General features: G+C 37.6%; 1 protein-coding gene across 2 annotated transcripts in view; it reads right to left on the reverse strand.

The window, feature by feature from the left end:
• Positions 1–16,650, reverse strand: part of EPHA6 (EPH receptor A6) — a 923,948-nt gene that overhangs the window by 241,203 nt on the left and 666,095 nt on the right. For both annotated transcript variants that reach the window (XM_065913782.1, XM_065913783.1), the window contains exon 11: positions 818–1,003. In XM_065913782.1, the coding sequence (XP_065769854.1) occupies positions 818–1,003 (186 nt within the window). The remainder of the gene's footprint in view (positions 1–817; positions 1,004–16,650) is intronic.

Consider the following 16,650-nt stretch of genomic DNA (forward strand, 5'->3'; position numbering starts at 1 on the left):
TGAAACATGAAATTTCAATTTCATTTACATGGTTTAAAAAAATTCAGTTTTATGAAAGAAAAATGCCTCTCAAAGATTTAAATAATTTTTATGAGCTTTTTATGTCCATTCTGTATTGAGTTTTATATGTATAACTCATTAGTGAATAAAATAAGGAGAAATATTAAACTTTACATCTTGTCATTATTCACATAAAAGTGAATATATTGCAATCTGTTTCTTGGAGTATATGACTAATTTGGGATTTTTAAGAATTTTTTTCCCCAAAGGAATGTTTTTTGATTCTATTTCTGTAAAAACAGGATTTTTATTTCAGAAACTGTAATTCATTTCTTGATTTTTATAAATTAAAATAATATAGTTCTAATGGCATTTATAAAGATGAGTTGCATAAAGAACTTTTTATTTAAAAGTTTTACTTTAGATAATGCATTCTATATTTGTATGACATTTATTTCCAAATAGAACTAACTTAATGACCCCAAGTATTTTAAATGCTTCTCCTATATTGAAATTTAGGCAGTTTTAGAAGAAGTGAAATGCTTATAGAAATTAGGAAAACATATACAACCCTTTACCTTGATTTATTACTTCAAGTTAAATTAGCAAATGATTCACAGGTAATAAAAAGCATTTCAAAGCTGTTTGGCAACCAATGCAAACTCTGATATTGTCATAGCCTAATACCAAGACTCCGAGGGGTGATATCTGAACATGACATCTGAACTAAGTTATGCTTGTAATAGCTGTGATATGCTATTAAACATTTTTTAAAAAAATAATTGAGATAGATGTATAAAAGAAAATCAGTACTTACTTTTTGTAACAACACCTTCTAAGCGAATGATGTTTGGGTGGTCAAACTGACCCATGATACTTGCTTCTCTTAAGAAATCTCTTCTTTGCCGATCCATGTGGCCAACTTTCAAAGTTTTGATGGCAACTGGGATCTCTCTTTTCCCTGGTGTTTTCAAACGTCCACTACAGACTTCTCCAAATTCACCTGAAAATATGAACAAAAGTAGTTCTTTGTTTCAACAGAATACTTATATTCCAGAAAACCCAAATTGCCACAAAGTACCATGTTCATGTTTTTTTAAAATAGTGACTCTCAAGTGTGCCATTTTTACATAGAGGTCTCCTCTTTAAAAATTTAATTTGTAATGACATATGCCTGATCAGCATCATTTATAATGAATAATGGAATGCATTTTCATACGCTGTACCACAGGAAGTGCCATTGATAGATAGCCCTGATCTGCTGAGAAATTATGACTAGCAGAATGCGTGATGCTAATGTAATTCTATAGAAAAGCAATCACTGCATAACATTTCCTGTTCCTGTTCTCAATACTGATATATGGGCCAAATGCCTGCTCTATTCAGGGAATCCTTCAGGCATATGCAGTTGATTTGATTCCACAAGCCATATGTCTGGGCTTCACTGCTATTAGAAATCAATGCTAGGGTCAACTGGTATACATACATACTGAAAAGATCACACTGAACTCAACTATAATGAGTGACTGTAGAGGCTAAATTGTACATCGCATGGTTTGAATACAACTATAGTAAGATCATCTATAGTTCAGCAATGACTCCAATGGACAGATTAAAAAATGGACAAATATTTATCATGAATTTACTACAAATGTATCTAGGGCTAAAGTGCTGTGGGTTTCAAAGATGTGTAAGAGTTGATGTCTGTTCTTTGCAGCTTATAATCTGTTAGGAGAGTTTAGATGAAACACTGAATGATGAAACAGTTGGGAACCTAAGAACCAATGCCCATAAATGCTGTATTATTTTAGTAAGAACAATAGGAGCTGGAAGACTTCTTCAAGGAGATGGAACTTTTGCTGGGCTTGACTGATTGGTAGGATTTGTATATTCAAGAAAAGCAGCAAAATTTCAGACAGGGGTATATGGAGAGAAGGAAATGAAGACAAAGATTCAAAGATCAGAAACAGTAAACAGTGATATGGATATAGGGCAGGAGGAGACAAGGCTGACTACAGGAGTTATTGTAGGAAAGGAGGTCAGAGGCCCTCTCATGCAATGCAATAAATTCAATAAAGCTTGACATTCCAGGCCATTTTCTATGATCAATTCCCTGCATTAACATAAGAGTATGATGTTTGATCAACAGTTTATCTATCTATGAAGAAAATATAATAAAACCTTTTGTAATTCTATAAATGTCCCTTCCCCATAAGGAAACTGAAAAGATCAAAAGTAGTAGTATAAAAAAAAAAGTAGTAATATATGTAAAAGCATTTATAAACTGTAAAGTACTATTCATGTGCTTTAAGTTATATAAATTTTAAAGGTGAAAGAAAATGAAAGGAAAGGTGAAAGAAATGAAAATTAAAATATCTTCAGTTGGTTTATTAGCTAGCAGTTCTGGACAGTAGCTTGATGCTATGTAAGTTTAAGTATAGAGGACAAAATTTAATTTTTACAGCACCATAGATTTCAATTATCCATATTTTCTTTGGACCAATTCATTACAGTCAACTGAACATTGACTATTCATGAATATTAACTATCTTTTGGAACAGATGCTAAGATTCTTTTCCAAGTGAAAAACTGAAAAGGAAAAGCCAAAACTTTGCTTCTGAAATTACATGCAAACTTGTTCATTAGAAATAGAAAGCAGTCTAGCAAGAATTTTTTATATATATGATAAATAAACTAACAAACAAGCAAACAAAAAACTGACTAGAATGTGGTCCCTAAATTCAGTGCAGGCGATATCGAGCAAATCTTACATAATTTGGCATTAAAACAAGAATAATTTTGTTTTGTTTGTTTTTTTAATTAATGATGCTGTCAACACGTTGGAAGTTAAATGTTCTTTATGTTCACTGGGGCTTCCCAGGTGGCGCCGGTGGTAAAGAATCCACCTGCCAATGCCGAAGACACAAGAGACATGGGTTCAGTTTCTCAGTTTGGAAGGTCCCCTGAAGAAGGAAATGGCGACCCACTCCAGTATTCTTAGCTGGAAATTCCAGTATTCTTAGGGAAATTTCACGGACAGAGGCGCCTGGCGTTCACAAAGAGCTGGACACGACTGAACACATGTGTGCTTGTTCACAGGAAAAAGAAGCCATAATTCCCAGTTTTGTTTGTAATAATGTTTTTAATTTTTTTAAAGATTTTCTCTTGGACATAAAAAATTGGTTAGTGATAGAAATTTTCTGCACTTTTCTATTGAGGCTGTGAACTTTGAGAATAAAGGTATGTGTTTAAATTAATGTCTGATATATCCAGGCCTACTAGAATAGTTGAAATTTCTCCTCAGATCACTCTGGTTTGTTTTAATGAATATCAAGAATGAACAAATATGGTTTTCTTCTTCCTTTTATTTTGCCTTAATAAACTTGTTAGTATATATAAAGATTCAATGATATTTTAATACCTCTCACCTGCCATGAGCCCAGACTGCAAGTGATTTTCTGTTAACATTTCACAGTAATTCAAATAAACTTTTGCATATACTGAAATGAATAGCAAGCTCTGTTGATATTTTATCAAGACAGGCAGAGTGGCAATTTTCTTTGGTCTTCTGTTGTCTGAAATTCAAATATCTTATTAACACCAAGCAGGTATATTCTTCATGCCAAGCTTCGCGTGATCAAGCTGTTATCACACTTATTTCAGTGACACTAAATATGGCTGCCTCAATTAAAGAGCTGAGACTCCTATTGCATTCTTTAGGCAAAGCCCAAAAAATTCAGTCATAGAATGTAAAAAAAAAAAAAAACAAACCTTATCTATGGTAGGCCTGGATGAATCAGACAAATCAGTCAAAGAGGAAAAAATATTATAAATTAAATGCATATTTTAAGATATTGCCAAAAACGAATCCATTCTATGACTTCTCTTAAAGCAAGAGGAGAGACCCTATACATTATCACAGGTAAGATGATTCATTCCTTAACAAGATCTGTGAACTTTTATATATACTGGTTAGTTCATAATTAACACATCAAGTATAGAAATATGTTGTTAAATACTTTTTTTTCTTTTACCAGTACAATGTCACCATCATTATCACACAGCTAGCACTTATGAAATGCTTATCATGAGCCAGTCTAAAAACTTAAAATATATTTTAATTTTGACCACAAACCTTTGAGGCGGGTACCATTAATATCTTCACATTATAGAAGAACTTGAGACATATGAGCTAAGTAACTTGTTCATAGTAACATAACTACAAAGCGGTAGAGCTGTAATTTGAATCCAGGAAATCTGGCTTGAGAGTGCGTGGTTATAATTACTATTCTCTGCTGTATGGCATACTTATCATTGTTAACATATTTTGTGTCAATATGCTAAATTTGCATTTGGTAATAATGATGTCTTCAAACCCACTATTATATAGTGTCTAAACACATCAACTGGATATGCACAGGTAGATGGAATGATAAAACCATGTTATTAGGAATTCTTCACTACAAAATGGAAGTAGAGATCTCACTTAAACAGTCTGCATATTAGAAGTACTAGAAAAATCACTACAGTCTATCTAGTTTCAAGAGATCTGCCACTGACAGTCCATGTACTTGTTAACAATCCCATCTATTTCCCTGGATGGTGGTAAAACCTTTCTGGACAAGCAATTTTATTGTATGATATATAGGGTCATACTAAATTATCAATTATCAATTGGATTTTCCACATAAAGCCTAGGTGGTCTAACCAAAACTGTGGAGGAGGGTGGAGGAAAGAAGGGAAGTCTGTCTTGGAGAACTGTCATGTCCCCATCCCCTGGAGACTTGCTGAGATTTTACTCCTCCTGTTTTGAGATTCTGGAACTCCCTACCTCCAACCCCTTGAGAATCACTGAAGCAAAGAGTCACACTTCTGATGTAATTTTTTCAAACATCACCTCTCAGGTATAACGAGATGTTTCTTCACACTTGCTGTTTCCCTCTGACAGGAATACCCTCCACAAGTTGGCCCCGTTTTCCCCTTGTTTCCATTCTCCTCAGTTCTTCTCTATGTGATCCCTTCGTATAAGCAGTAAATGCCAAGCTTTCCCCTCTTCAGAAAATTTTTTCTGATTAACTCATCTGATATAATTTCCCAAATAGCGTGCATGCATGCTCAGTTGCATCCTATGCTTTGTGACCTCATGGACAGTAGCCCACCAGGCTCCTCTGTTCATGGGAATTTTCAGGCAAGAATACTGGACCGAGTTGTTATTTCCTCCTCCAGGGGATCTTCCCCACCAATATCAGGTCCCTCCAAATAAGAAAAAAAAAAAAAAAATAGCAGCTCTGCAATGAGAAGCCAGCCTCACTCTCAGAGCTGGGCTGTTATTCTCCTATCAAACATCATACCAATCTCATCAAGGTTACTCTGAGACACAATATAATGAGACCGAGCAAGACTACTGCATCATTTTGCCTAAGCACAGAAAAAAACACAAGCTCACATTGCCCAAAATACTAAACATCTCCTACTCTCACGGCTAACATGAGTGATGGCTACTTCTCCACCAGTTACTGGGCTGGCCAAAAAGTTTCCACGGGCTTTTCACTACATGTTATGAAAAAACCCAAAAGAACTTTTGAAAAAATATCTATCCAGTTCAGTTCAGTTGCTCAGTCGTGTCTGACTCTCTGAGACCCCATGGACTACAGCATGCCAGTCCTCTTTGTCCATCACCAACTCCTGGAGTTTACTCAAATGCATGTCCATTGAGTCACTGATGCCATCCAACCACCTCATTCTCTGTTGTCGTCCCCGTCTCCTCCTGCCTTCAATCTTTCCCATCATCAGGGCCTTTTTATATGAATCACTTCTTTACATCAGGTGACCAAAGTATTGGAGTTTCAGCTTCAGCATCAGTCCTTCCAATGAGTATTTAGGACTGATTACCTTTCAGATGGACTTGGGATCTCCTTGCAGTCCAAGGGACTCTCAAGAGTCTTCTCTAACACCACAGTTCAAAAGCATCAATTCTTCAGCTCTATTAGGTTGGTAGTAATTGTGGTTTCACATTGTTGAAATTTGTCATTTGATATTGGAATACATTCTTAAATAAATATGGCTATGTTATATATCATTTTAGTGCATATTTCTTGCTTTATGTTTTTTGCTAATGACTTATTGTTGTTTATTTTATGTGTATTTTAGACTATGGAAACGATGTCAGACAACAAGCAAATTCAAGCAATTTCTTTTCTTTTTTTTTGGAATTCAAAATGGGTCATAAAAGCAGCGGAGACAACTGGCAACATCAGCAATGCATTGGCCCAGGAACTGCTAATGAATGTACAGTGCAGTGGTGGTTTGAGAAGTTTTGCAAAGGAGAGGGGAGCCTTGAAGATGAAGAGTGGAGTGGCCAGCCATTGGAAGGTGACAAAGTAATTTCAGTTTCAGACTCCGAATCTGAAATCATCCTAACCAGGCCCAGACACATCTTTATTAATCAATATAGGAACCATTACAATCAACACAATTTTGCCAATGAGAAAAAAGTGTGTTTGTTCTTATAGCATAAACATCCATGCTTCAGGATTCAGTGAACTCTTGGAAAGCATTTTCTGCCTCCTGCTGGTTGTGGAAGCATTTTCCTTGAAAAAAGTTGTCAAAATGCTGAAAGAAGTGGTAGTCGGTTGGTGAGAGGTCAAGTGAATATGGTGGTTGAGGCCACATTTTGTAGTCCAATCCATCAACTTTGGAAGCATGGGTTGTGCTTCTACAACCAGCGGGGGGCAGAAAATGCTTTCCATGGTTCCTATTTTGATTAATAAAGATGTGTCTGGGCCTAGTTAAGATGATTTCAAATTCAGGGTCTGAAACTGAAATTACTATTGCACCAACCAAATGCTTCTGCTTCATTGGCTACACTAAAACCTTTGACTGCGTGGATTACAACAAACTGTGGAAAATTCTTAAAGAGATGGGAATACCAGATCACTTTACCTGCCTCCTGCAAAACCTGTACGCAGGCCAAGAAGCGACAGTTAGAAGCAGACATGGAAAAATGAACTGGTTCAAAATTGGGAAAGGAGTACATCAAGGCTTTGTATTGTCACTCTACTTATTTAACTTATATGTAGAGTACATCATGCACAATGCCAGGCTGGGTGACTCACAAACGAATCAAGATTGCTGGGAGAGATATCAACAACTTCAGATAGACAGATGATACCACTCTAATGGCAGAAAATGAAAAGGAACTAAAGAACCTCTTGCTGAGAGTAAAAGAGAATGAAAAAGCTGGCTTAAAACTCCATATGCAGAAAATTAAGATCATGGCATCCAGTCCCATCACTTCATGGCAAATAGATGGGGAAAAACTAGAAATAGTGACAGATTTTATTTCTTTGGGCTCCAAAATCACTGTGGACGGTGACTGCAGCCATGAAATTAAAAGACGTTTACTCCGTGGAAGGAAAGCTAGACAGCTCATTAAAAAAGCAGAGTCATCACTTTGCCGACACAGGTCTGTATAGTCAAAGCTATGGTTTTTCCAGTAGTCATGTACAGATGTGAGAGTTGGACCACAAAGAAAGCTGAGTGCTGAAGAGTTAATGCTTTCAAATTGCGGTGCTGGAGAAGACCCTTGAGAGTCCCTTGAACAGCAAGGAGATCAAACCACTCAATCCTAAAGGAAATCAATCCTGAATATTCATTGGAAGGACTGAAGCTGAAGCTCCAATACTTTGGCCACCTCATGGAAAGAACCAGCTCACTGGAAAAGACCCTGATGTTAAAAAAGATTGAGGGCAGGAGGAGGAGGGGGCAGCAGAGGATGAGATGGTTGGATGGCATCACCAACTCAATGGACATGAGTTTGAGCAAACTCTGGGAGACAGTAAAGGATGGGGAAGCCTGGAGTGCTACAGTCCATGGGGCTGCAAAGAGTTGGACATGCCTTAGTGACTGAAGAACAGTATAACCTTTTTCTTGTTCTCATCTCCCCTCCCTGTAGATAAGATTCACTTACATACTATAATATGTCTTGAAATTATGTGCTATCTGACACCTGGGGGAAATAGGTAGGGCCTCAAATGGCTTTAGCACGAGTTTTCCTTCTCACTCTGCTCCCACTGATAAGGTCAAGCAGCCTGCCTTATCAAACACTTCAGATGCAGTACCTCCTCACCTCTGAGTGGCGTGCCTTACTCTTGTGCCAGCCTATGGAATGATTCGAGCAAGCCAATCACACCCTTCTGAGGGTATTGGAGGGGCCCCCTACCCTCTTGTCACTAAAGCCAGACTCCCACACCTCCAAGTGTAACCCCTGTCCGTGTGGCCCTATGCGGCATGCGGTCTTCCCCCTTCCCAGGCTGTGAGTACATGGAATGAATAAGTGTCGGTCACTTTTACCTGTTCAGTGTAAGACACTGTGTTTTTGGACATCTCAGGGTGAACAGGAGGCAAGGAGCACAGATATTTAATTGCAGACTTGCCACTTTCTGATAGCATTTAATCTAGAGCGGACTCCTGCTTCCTTAGACTCTCTCCCAAATCACCCAATCGAAGCCCAATTGCTCAAATAGGTTCTAACACCCTCTTAATGACACGCACTATAGTTCCACATGGCGTGTGTTCTCCCTTGCTGAAATAAGAAATAAATACAGCTTTTCCAATGAAAGTGTGTTCCTGGGGTCTTTGACTTGAGAGTATTAGCATAACATATTTACTCTATAGCACTTTTGACAAAGTGGGATTATCTCTGAAACTCATTTTTAATTAGTTTAGTCATCTACTAACCATCTCTCCATTTGTATACCTTCCCTTAACCCCATTCTGTCAACTGTAATCTAAGTCATGATGGCACAGGCCTTAATTGTCTCTATTTCCTATTGTATTCTCAGTGCTTAGTACATAACAAGCACTTATTTAATACTTGTTGCATGAATGAAATGAATGAATGAGGGGAAACTATAACTCTAAATTTAAAGTTAGGATATCTTAGAGACAGTAAAAATGTCCCAATATGTTAACTTTTAAAATGTGCATAGTGCCTTTTGCTTTTCTTTCATTGTATACAGCTAAGAGATACCTCAATACCTTCTGTATTCAGGCTCTTGTTTTTAAATTAACTGCAAACAATCCAGTTTCATTTCTGAGTATAACGGCAACAGGAAAAATATTTTGAAGTGTCACACAAAGAGTTAAAAAAGAAGAGGTGTAGAGGAAAAACATAAAACAAATTTTTAATTCAGTTCTAGAGGGATTTATTAGTCTCCAGAGGTCTTAAGGTAAATCCCATTATTATTAATGTCATCAGCAGGGTCACCTATCCAATTGTACTCACTGTCTGTCATTCACAGATAAAATATCATAATCCTTATGACTAATTCTGTCTGATTTCTTCCTGATACATAGCACACCTTCTACATATGAAAGACATTTTAAAAACATAATGTCACACCAGTTGAAATGATATTTGAATGTTTCTGATTCAACTTCACAGGAAGGTTCAACACAAAGCAAGATTTCTTGTGTCTTAACAAGACATGGAAGAGGACAGGCTCTAACAAGTCAGGGCTTTTATTTCTGGCCTCACCACTAATTTGTTTTGTGGCGTTAGAGGAAGTCATATTACTTTTTCCTGCTTTAGTATCATTGTAGACAGATTAAATATCTACCACCTATCTACTCCTTGAGAAATAAAGATAAATGTGCAAATTTTTGCAAAGATTTTTGAGTCTAAGAAAAGTTCCATGCAACCATTGTCTTCTAAAATTACACTGATACCATAGAGGACGTGTTAAATACGTCACTCTAAGTATCCTTCACTACTGGGTTCTTAAAGCCTAGGCCAGGGAGCAAGATTTATGCAAGACAGGAGAATGGCTTCCTTATCAAACAATGGGTAAGGATTTCTTTAGTGAATAAGTTCAGCAACACATTATCCATGTTTTCTCACACACATACCAAACATCAGATAGACTCTTTTTCTTCTTGAGCAAGTTTTTATTCTTTTCTGCCAAAGCACATTCATGAATAAGAATCTGTCCTCAAGAAGGTTAAAGTTTTTTCTACTTCTGACATCATGAAGTCCAGTATATTACTTACTTATTGAATATTCTTATTCATATATTTTGACTTTTCAAACTCTCTGATATGTTACTCCTAGAACACTTTTTTAATCCAGTATAGCAGGTCCTACCACAGGCATCTCATACCACCTGCTTTCTTCCCTCAAGGCAGATTGAAAGAGCTCCTCTTTAGGCTAAAAAACATTTGCATTTCAAAACTCTGCCTGATACTCTATTAAAAGTGATCCTCTAAACTGTCATTAGAAGAACCATTTTAGAAATAAAATCTAATTAAAAAAAAAAAAAAATCTCTGTGACCCAAAGAAAGTTACTCAATGTCTTCGAGTTTCAGTTTCCTTATCTATAAAACATGGCTAACTGATTTCCAGAATTATAAGACATAAAAGTACCCTACAACTTGCCTTTGGAAGCTCCTATTGTTACTACATATTTCTACTAGCCCTGAGGCCAACCCTTCTCTGTAAATGAAGCCTAGGACCAATTCAACCATCTGCTAGTCTCTCCTCCCATAAGCAGGCTGCTGAGCACTCTGCCTTGGATATCAGGTTACTAGAAATGCATGGTTATTTTCTCGGCTATAGTCACTTTTCAGTGCACACATTATCTCAGGGTAATATCTTTCACCAGCTACTGCCAAATCTATACTTGTAGCTTAGACTTTTCTCTTGAAGTACAGATGTGCAGACACCATTTCTTGGTGGCTCAGTGGCAAAGAATCTGTCTGCAATGCAGGAGCTGCAGGAGACATGGGTTTGATTCCTGGGTCAGGAAGATCCATGGAAAAGGGCACAGCAACCCACTCCAGTACTTTTGCCTGGAGAATCCCATGGACAGAGGAGCCTGGCGGGATACAGACTATAGAGTAGCAAAGAGTCGTATATGACTGAAGCGACTTAGCACACTTGCAGAGGTCTCCTAAGGGTAACCCTATCATTATCTCCTATAGTAGTCAGTTTGGGCCACTATTAAATATATAGCACAAATTACATAGATTAAACAACAGAACTTCATTTTCTCACAGTTCTGAAGGCTTGGAAATCCAAAATCATGGCACCAGATGACTGGGTTCCTGATGAGAGTTTTCTTCTTTTCTGGTAGACAGCCACCTTCTCACTGTGTCCTCATGGCCTTTCCTTGGTGAGGCTAAGGAGAGAGAAGAGACCTCTCTCTTCCTCTTCCTTTAAAGCCACCAGTCCTATCAGATCAGGACCCCATCCTTATGGCCTCATTTAACTTTAATTAAAACCTAGAAGCCTTGTTTCCAAATATAGTCACATTGAGGGAACAGGCCTTTAACATACACATTTTCATGATTGGGGTGATACAATTCAATCCAGAATCTCTCTTAAAACCTACTTTCCTGTCTTTACCCCTTAATTCATTTAGTAGTTTTAAAGATGTTCACATTTTAATTGAAAGAATTTGTGACTATGTCACCTGATACAGCAAAAGGGAATGAGATGTGATTATCCTGGATAATCAGCTGGGGTCCAATGTAATCATAAAAGTTCTTACCAAAGGGAGGCAAGAGGGAGTCAGAGAAGATGCGATGATGAAAATAGAAGTAACAGAAGTCAGACAGAGATTTGAAGATTCTGTGTTGCTTTCAAGATAAGAAGAGACCATAAGCCAAGGAGAGCAGCAGATCTTTAGAAGCTGGAAAAGTCAAGGAAACAGATTCTTCCCTGATGTGACCAGCATGGATCAATATTGTCAACACACTGAGTTTAACCTGTTGAGACAGACTTCTGACCTCCAGAGCCGTTAAACAATTAATTTGTGTTTTATTAAGCTTTTAATTTGTGATAATACATGGACAACTTATATTCAGAGTAATCATGAGAAACACTGAGCTGGATGAACACAAGCTGGAATCAAGACTGCTGGGAGAAATATCAATAACCTCAGATACGCAGATGATACCACCCTTATGGGAGAAAGTGAAGCACTAAAGAGTCTCTTGATGAAAGTGAAAGAGGAGAGTAAAAAAGTTAGCATAAAGCTCAACATTCAGAAAACTAAGATCATGGTATCTGGTCCCATCACTTCATGGCAAATAGATGAGGAAACAGTGGAAACAGTGGCTGACTTTATTTTGGGGGGCTCCAAAATCACTGCAGATGGTGACTGCAGCAATGAAATTAAAAGACACTTACTCCTTGGAAGGAAAGTTATGACCAACCTAGACAGCATATTAAAAAGCAAACAGAGACATTACTTTGCCAACAAAGGTTCATCTAGTCAAGGCTATGGTTTTTCCAGTGGTCATGTACGGATGTGAGAGTTGGACAATAAAGAAAGCTGACCGCTGAAGAATTAAAGGTTTTGAACTGTGGTGTTGGAGAAGACTCTTGAGAGTCCCTTGGACTGCAAGGAGATTCAAGCAGTCCATCCTAAAGAAGATAACTGAGTGTTCATTGGAAGGACTGATGCTGAAGCTGGAACTTCAATACTTTGTCCACCTGATGTGAAGAACTGACTTATTTGAAGACCCTGATGCTGGGAAAGATTGAAAGCAGGAGGAGAAGTGGACGACAGAAGATTACATGGTTGGATGGCATCACTGACTCAATGGACATGAGTGACAGGAGTTTGAGTAAACTCTGGGAGTTGGTGATGAACAGGGAGGCCTGGCGTGCTGTGGTCCATGGGGTCGCAAAGAGTCAGACATGACTGAGCAACTGAACTGAAGTGAACTGAACTGAATACATGGATGGCTTTTAGCATAGAGTGAGTTCTCAAATATTAGCTTCCATTTTAGGCTAGATAATATCCTCCTTATAAGCATGACTCTTTATTACTCTCCAATGCCCTCTTTTTATATTCTTTTATTAACAACACATCTCTCATTAGCTGTAAGTTTCTGTTAATTCATTTCTCCACTACACTGTAAAATTTTGAGCACAAGGATTTTGTCTTCATTTTAATCCCCAGTGTCCATCATTGTGAACAACACGTGTCTAACATTTACTGAATGCGCAACTGGATGGACATCTGCAGGAGAGACACCTTCACAGTACTGAAACCTTTATGTCAAAGTATGCACTAAACATTTTCAAGTGTTACTTGAGCAGGCAACCATGAGATCATATCATTTCCACCAATACGTGTGAATTCATGCACTGGCACAAATAAGACATTTTGGAATTCAGTCAGGCAATAAACATGATCAGTATTCACAGTGGAGGACTTGTGTTTAGACAAGCATGACTAAGAGAAGTTAGTGGACTGTCAGCTGTGGTGGTCAAGATGTTTTCAAAAATAAGAGAAAAAGCAGCTTTACAAAAATACAGAGATGATTATTTTGGTACAAAAGCCAATGAGAGTACTGAGTTACTATTTGAAAAGATATTACATAATTCTTTAATAGTAATAAAGACTTTGAACAGCTATATTAAATATATATCAAAGGTGTATAATAAAACTATAATATTAGTTCATTTTATCTTAAACTGAAGAAAATATACATAAATAATAACTATTACCTTTGCAAATTAAACCATGATTCAGAACTGTAGACATTTTAATGTGATTATTCTCAAGGGATAATAACAAGCACATGTTCTAATAAAGTAAACATTAAAAAGATTTTTTTTCATAGAAGTGTTATTTTCACTAATACAAACATTATTTTAGGCAAACTTTTATCCAGTATCATCTTTCAGAAGATTTCATATTTCATCTTTTTAAAAAATTATGGTTTATTATTTTATTTATTCAAGAGATATTTTCACTGAGTTCTAGATGGCAATGTATACCACTATTATATGTACTTCAAGGAAGGAAATGTTCAAACTACCGCACAATTGCACTCATCTCACATGCTAGCAAAGTAATGCTCAAAATTCTCCAAGCCAGGCTTCAACAGTACGTGAACTGAGAACTTCCAGATATTCAACCTAGATTTAGAAAAGGCAGAGGAACCAGAGATCAAACTGCCAAATCCGTTGGATCATCAAAAAAACATCCACTTCTGCTTTATTGACTATGCCAAAGCCTTTGACTCTGTGGATCACAACAAACTGTGGAAAATTCTGAAAGAGATGGGAATACCAGACCACCTTACCTGCCTCCTGAGAAATCTGTATGCAGGTCAAGAAGCAACAGTTAGAACCAGACATGGAACAACGGACTGATACCAAATTTGGAAAGGAGTACGTCAAGGCTCTTTATTGTTACCCTGCTAATTTAACTTATATGCAGAGTACATCATGTAAAATGCTGGGCTGGATGAAGCACAAGCTGGAGTCAAGATTCCCGGGAGAAATAACAACCACAGATATGCAGAGGAAACCACCCTTATGGAAGAGAGTGAAGAGGAACAGAAGAACCCTTTGATGAAAGTAAAAGAGGAGTTAAAAAAGCTGACTCAAAACTCAACATTCAAAAAACGAAGATCCTGGCACCCAGTTCCATCACTTCATCATGAATAGAAACAATGAAAAGAGTGACAGACTTTGTTTTCCTGGGCTCCAAAATCACTGCAGATGGTGACTGCAGCCACGAAATTAAAAGACGCTTGCTCCTTGGAAGAAAAGCTATGATGAACCCAGACAGCATATTAAAAAGCAGAGACATTACTGTGCTGACAAAGGTCTGTCTAGTCAAAGCCAATGTTTTTCCCGTAGTCATGTATGGATGTGAGAGTTGGACTATAAATAAAGCTGAGAGCCAACAAATTGATGCTTTTGAACTGTGGTGCTGGAGAAGACTCTTGAGAGTCTCTTGGACTGCAAGGAGATCAAACCAGTCCATCCTAAAGGAAATCAGTGCTGAAGATTAATTGGAAGGACTGATGCTGAAGCTGAAGCTCCAGTATTTGGCCACCTGATGTGAAGAACTGACTCATTTGAAAAGACCCTGATGCTGGGAAAGACTGAAGGCAGAGGAAAAGGGGCAGGAGAAGATGAGATGGTTGGATGGCGTCACTGACTTAGTGGCCATGAGTTTGAGCAAGCTCTGGGAGCTGGTGATGGACAGAGAAGCCTGGTGTGCTCCAGCCCATGGGGTAGCAAACAGTCGGACACGACTGAGTGACTGAACTAACTGAGGAAGGAAATGCTCTTGCCAGTTAAACTAAGAAAGGTGTCAATTAAACGATGCTACCTAAACTCACTGATATTAACATGAGAACGTTTGCAAGAGCAAAAATTTGAAAGAAGAGAAGAAATCACCCTCAGGCCAAATAACCTGAATGCAGTATCATTTTGCTTTATATACGTCTAATCTATATTCAAAGCATAAAGTTTACAGTATTTTTCTTAAACTTGTACTAATACTTTAATATATACTTTTTTCCTGTATATAATTAAGCCCATGTGGGCTTCCCCTGGTGGCTCAGGAGTAAAGAACGTGCCTGCCGTGTAGGAGACATGAGGGACTTAGTTTCGATCCCTGGGTCTGGAAGATTCCCTGGAGGAAAAAATGGCTACACACTCCGGTATTCCTGCTGGGAAAATCCCACTGACAGAAGAACCTGGTGGGCTGCACTCCACAGGGTCACAAAGAGCTGGACATGACTGAACCGCTGAACAAATACACAATGAAGGCTATTTATTAACTATGATAGTATACACAGTTTTCATGTCATTACATATAACATAACTTGTCTCTTTTTCAAAGGCCTTTGCAGTCTCACATTTTTCTATTATTTAAAATAGTTTATCACCAAATGTGTATGATCTAGCAATTCCTCTCCTGGGTGTGTATGTGTCTGTGTGTATACATATATATATATATATATATATATACACACACACACACAAAGAAAAGAAAAACACAAATGCATGGACTTGGAGGGCATTATGCTGAGTGAAACAAGACAAAGAAAGACAAATACCATATGATATCACTTATATGTAGAATCTGAAAATTACAGCAAACTAGTGAATATAACAATAACAAAGAAAGCAGATTCACAGATACAGAGAACAAGCTAGTGGTTACCAGTCGGAGAGGAAGTCAGAGAGGAAGGAGGAGGGGTACACAGGGATGGGCGAGCCGGAGGTACAAAGATAGGTAGGTATAAGATAGGCTACAAGGATGTATTGTAAAATATGGGGAATTGAGCCAATATCTTGTAATAACTTAAAAATAAAAAAGGGAACACAATTTAGTAAATTTAGGTTTATTATTCTATCTTTACATTCATCAGATCTTAATTGTATTCCTCACTTCTTCTAGCCTCAGATTTTTTTTTTTCCCTACTTGACCTAGGGAGATGTGTGTTCAATCCCTGGGTTGGGAAGATCCCCTGGGGATGGGAAAAGGCTACCCACTCCAGTATTCTGGCCTGGAGAATTCCATGGGCTGTACAGTCCATGGGGTCACAAAGAGTCAGACATGACTGAGTGATTTCACTTTAGCAATTATTAAAGGAAGTATACAAAATTCCTACCATATTGGCAGATTTATCGACTTTGAGTTTACTTCTACTGTTAATTTTTGCTTTCCATTTTTGGACTGTTGTTATATTCCTGCTTGTTGAGAGACTTAGGAAACTAAATCCAGGGTTGTTATCCCTAAAGCTGAATGACACCTTAGAAATTATGAAACTATTGTTTAGAAAATGTCAGAATACATAACCTTTTGACTGTGAGCATGGCTATCTTAAAAC

This window comes from Muntiacus reevesi, chromosome 21, assembly GCF_963930625.1.
Source record: "Muntiacus reevesi chromosome 21, mMunRee1.1, whole genome shotgun sequence".
Taxonomy (NCBI): domain Eukaryota; kingdom Metazoa; phylum Chordata; class Mammalia; order Artiodactyla; family Cervidae; genus Muntiacus; species Muntiacus reevesi.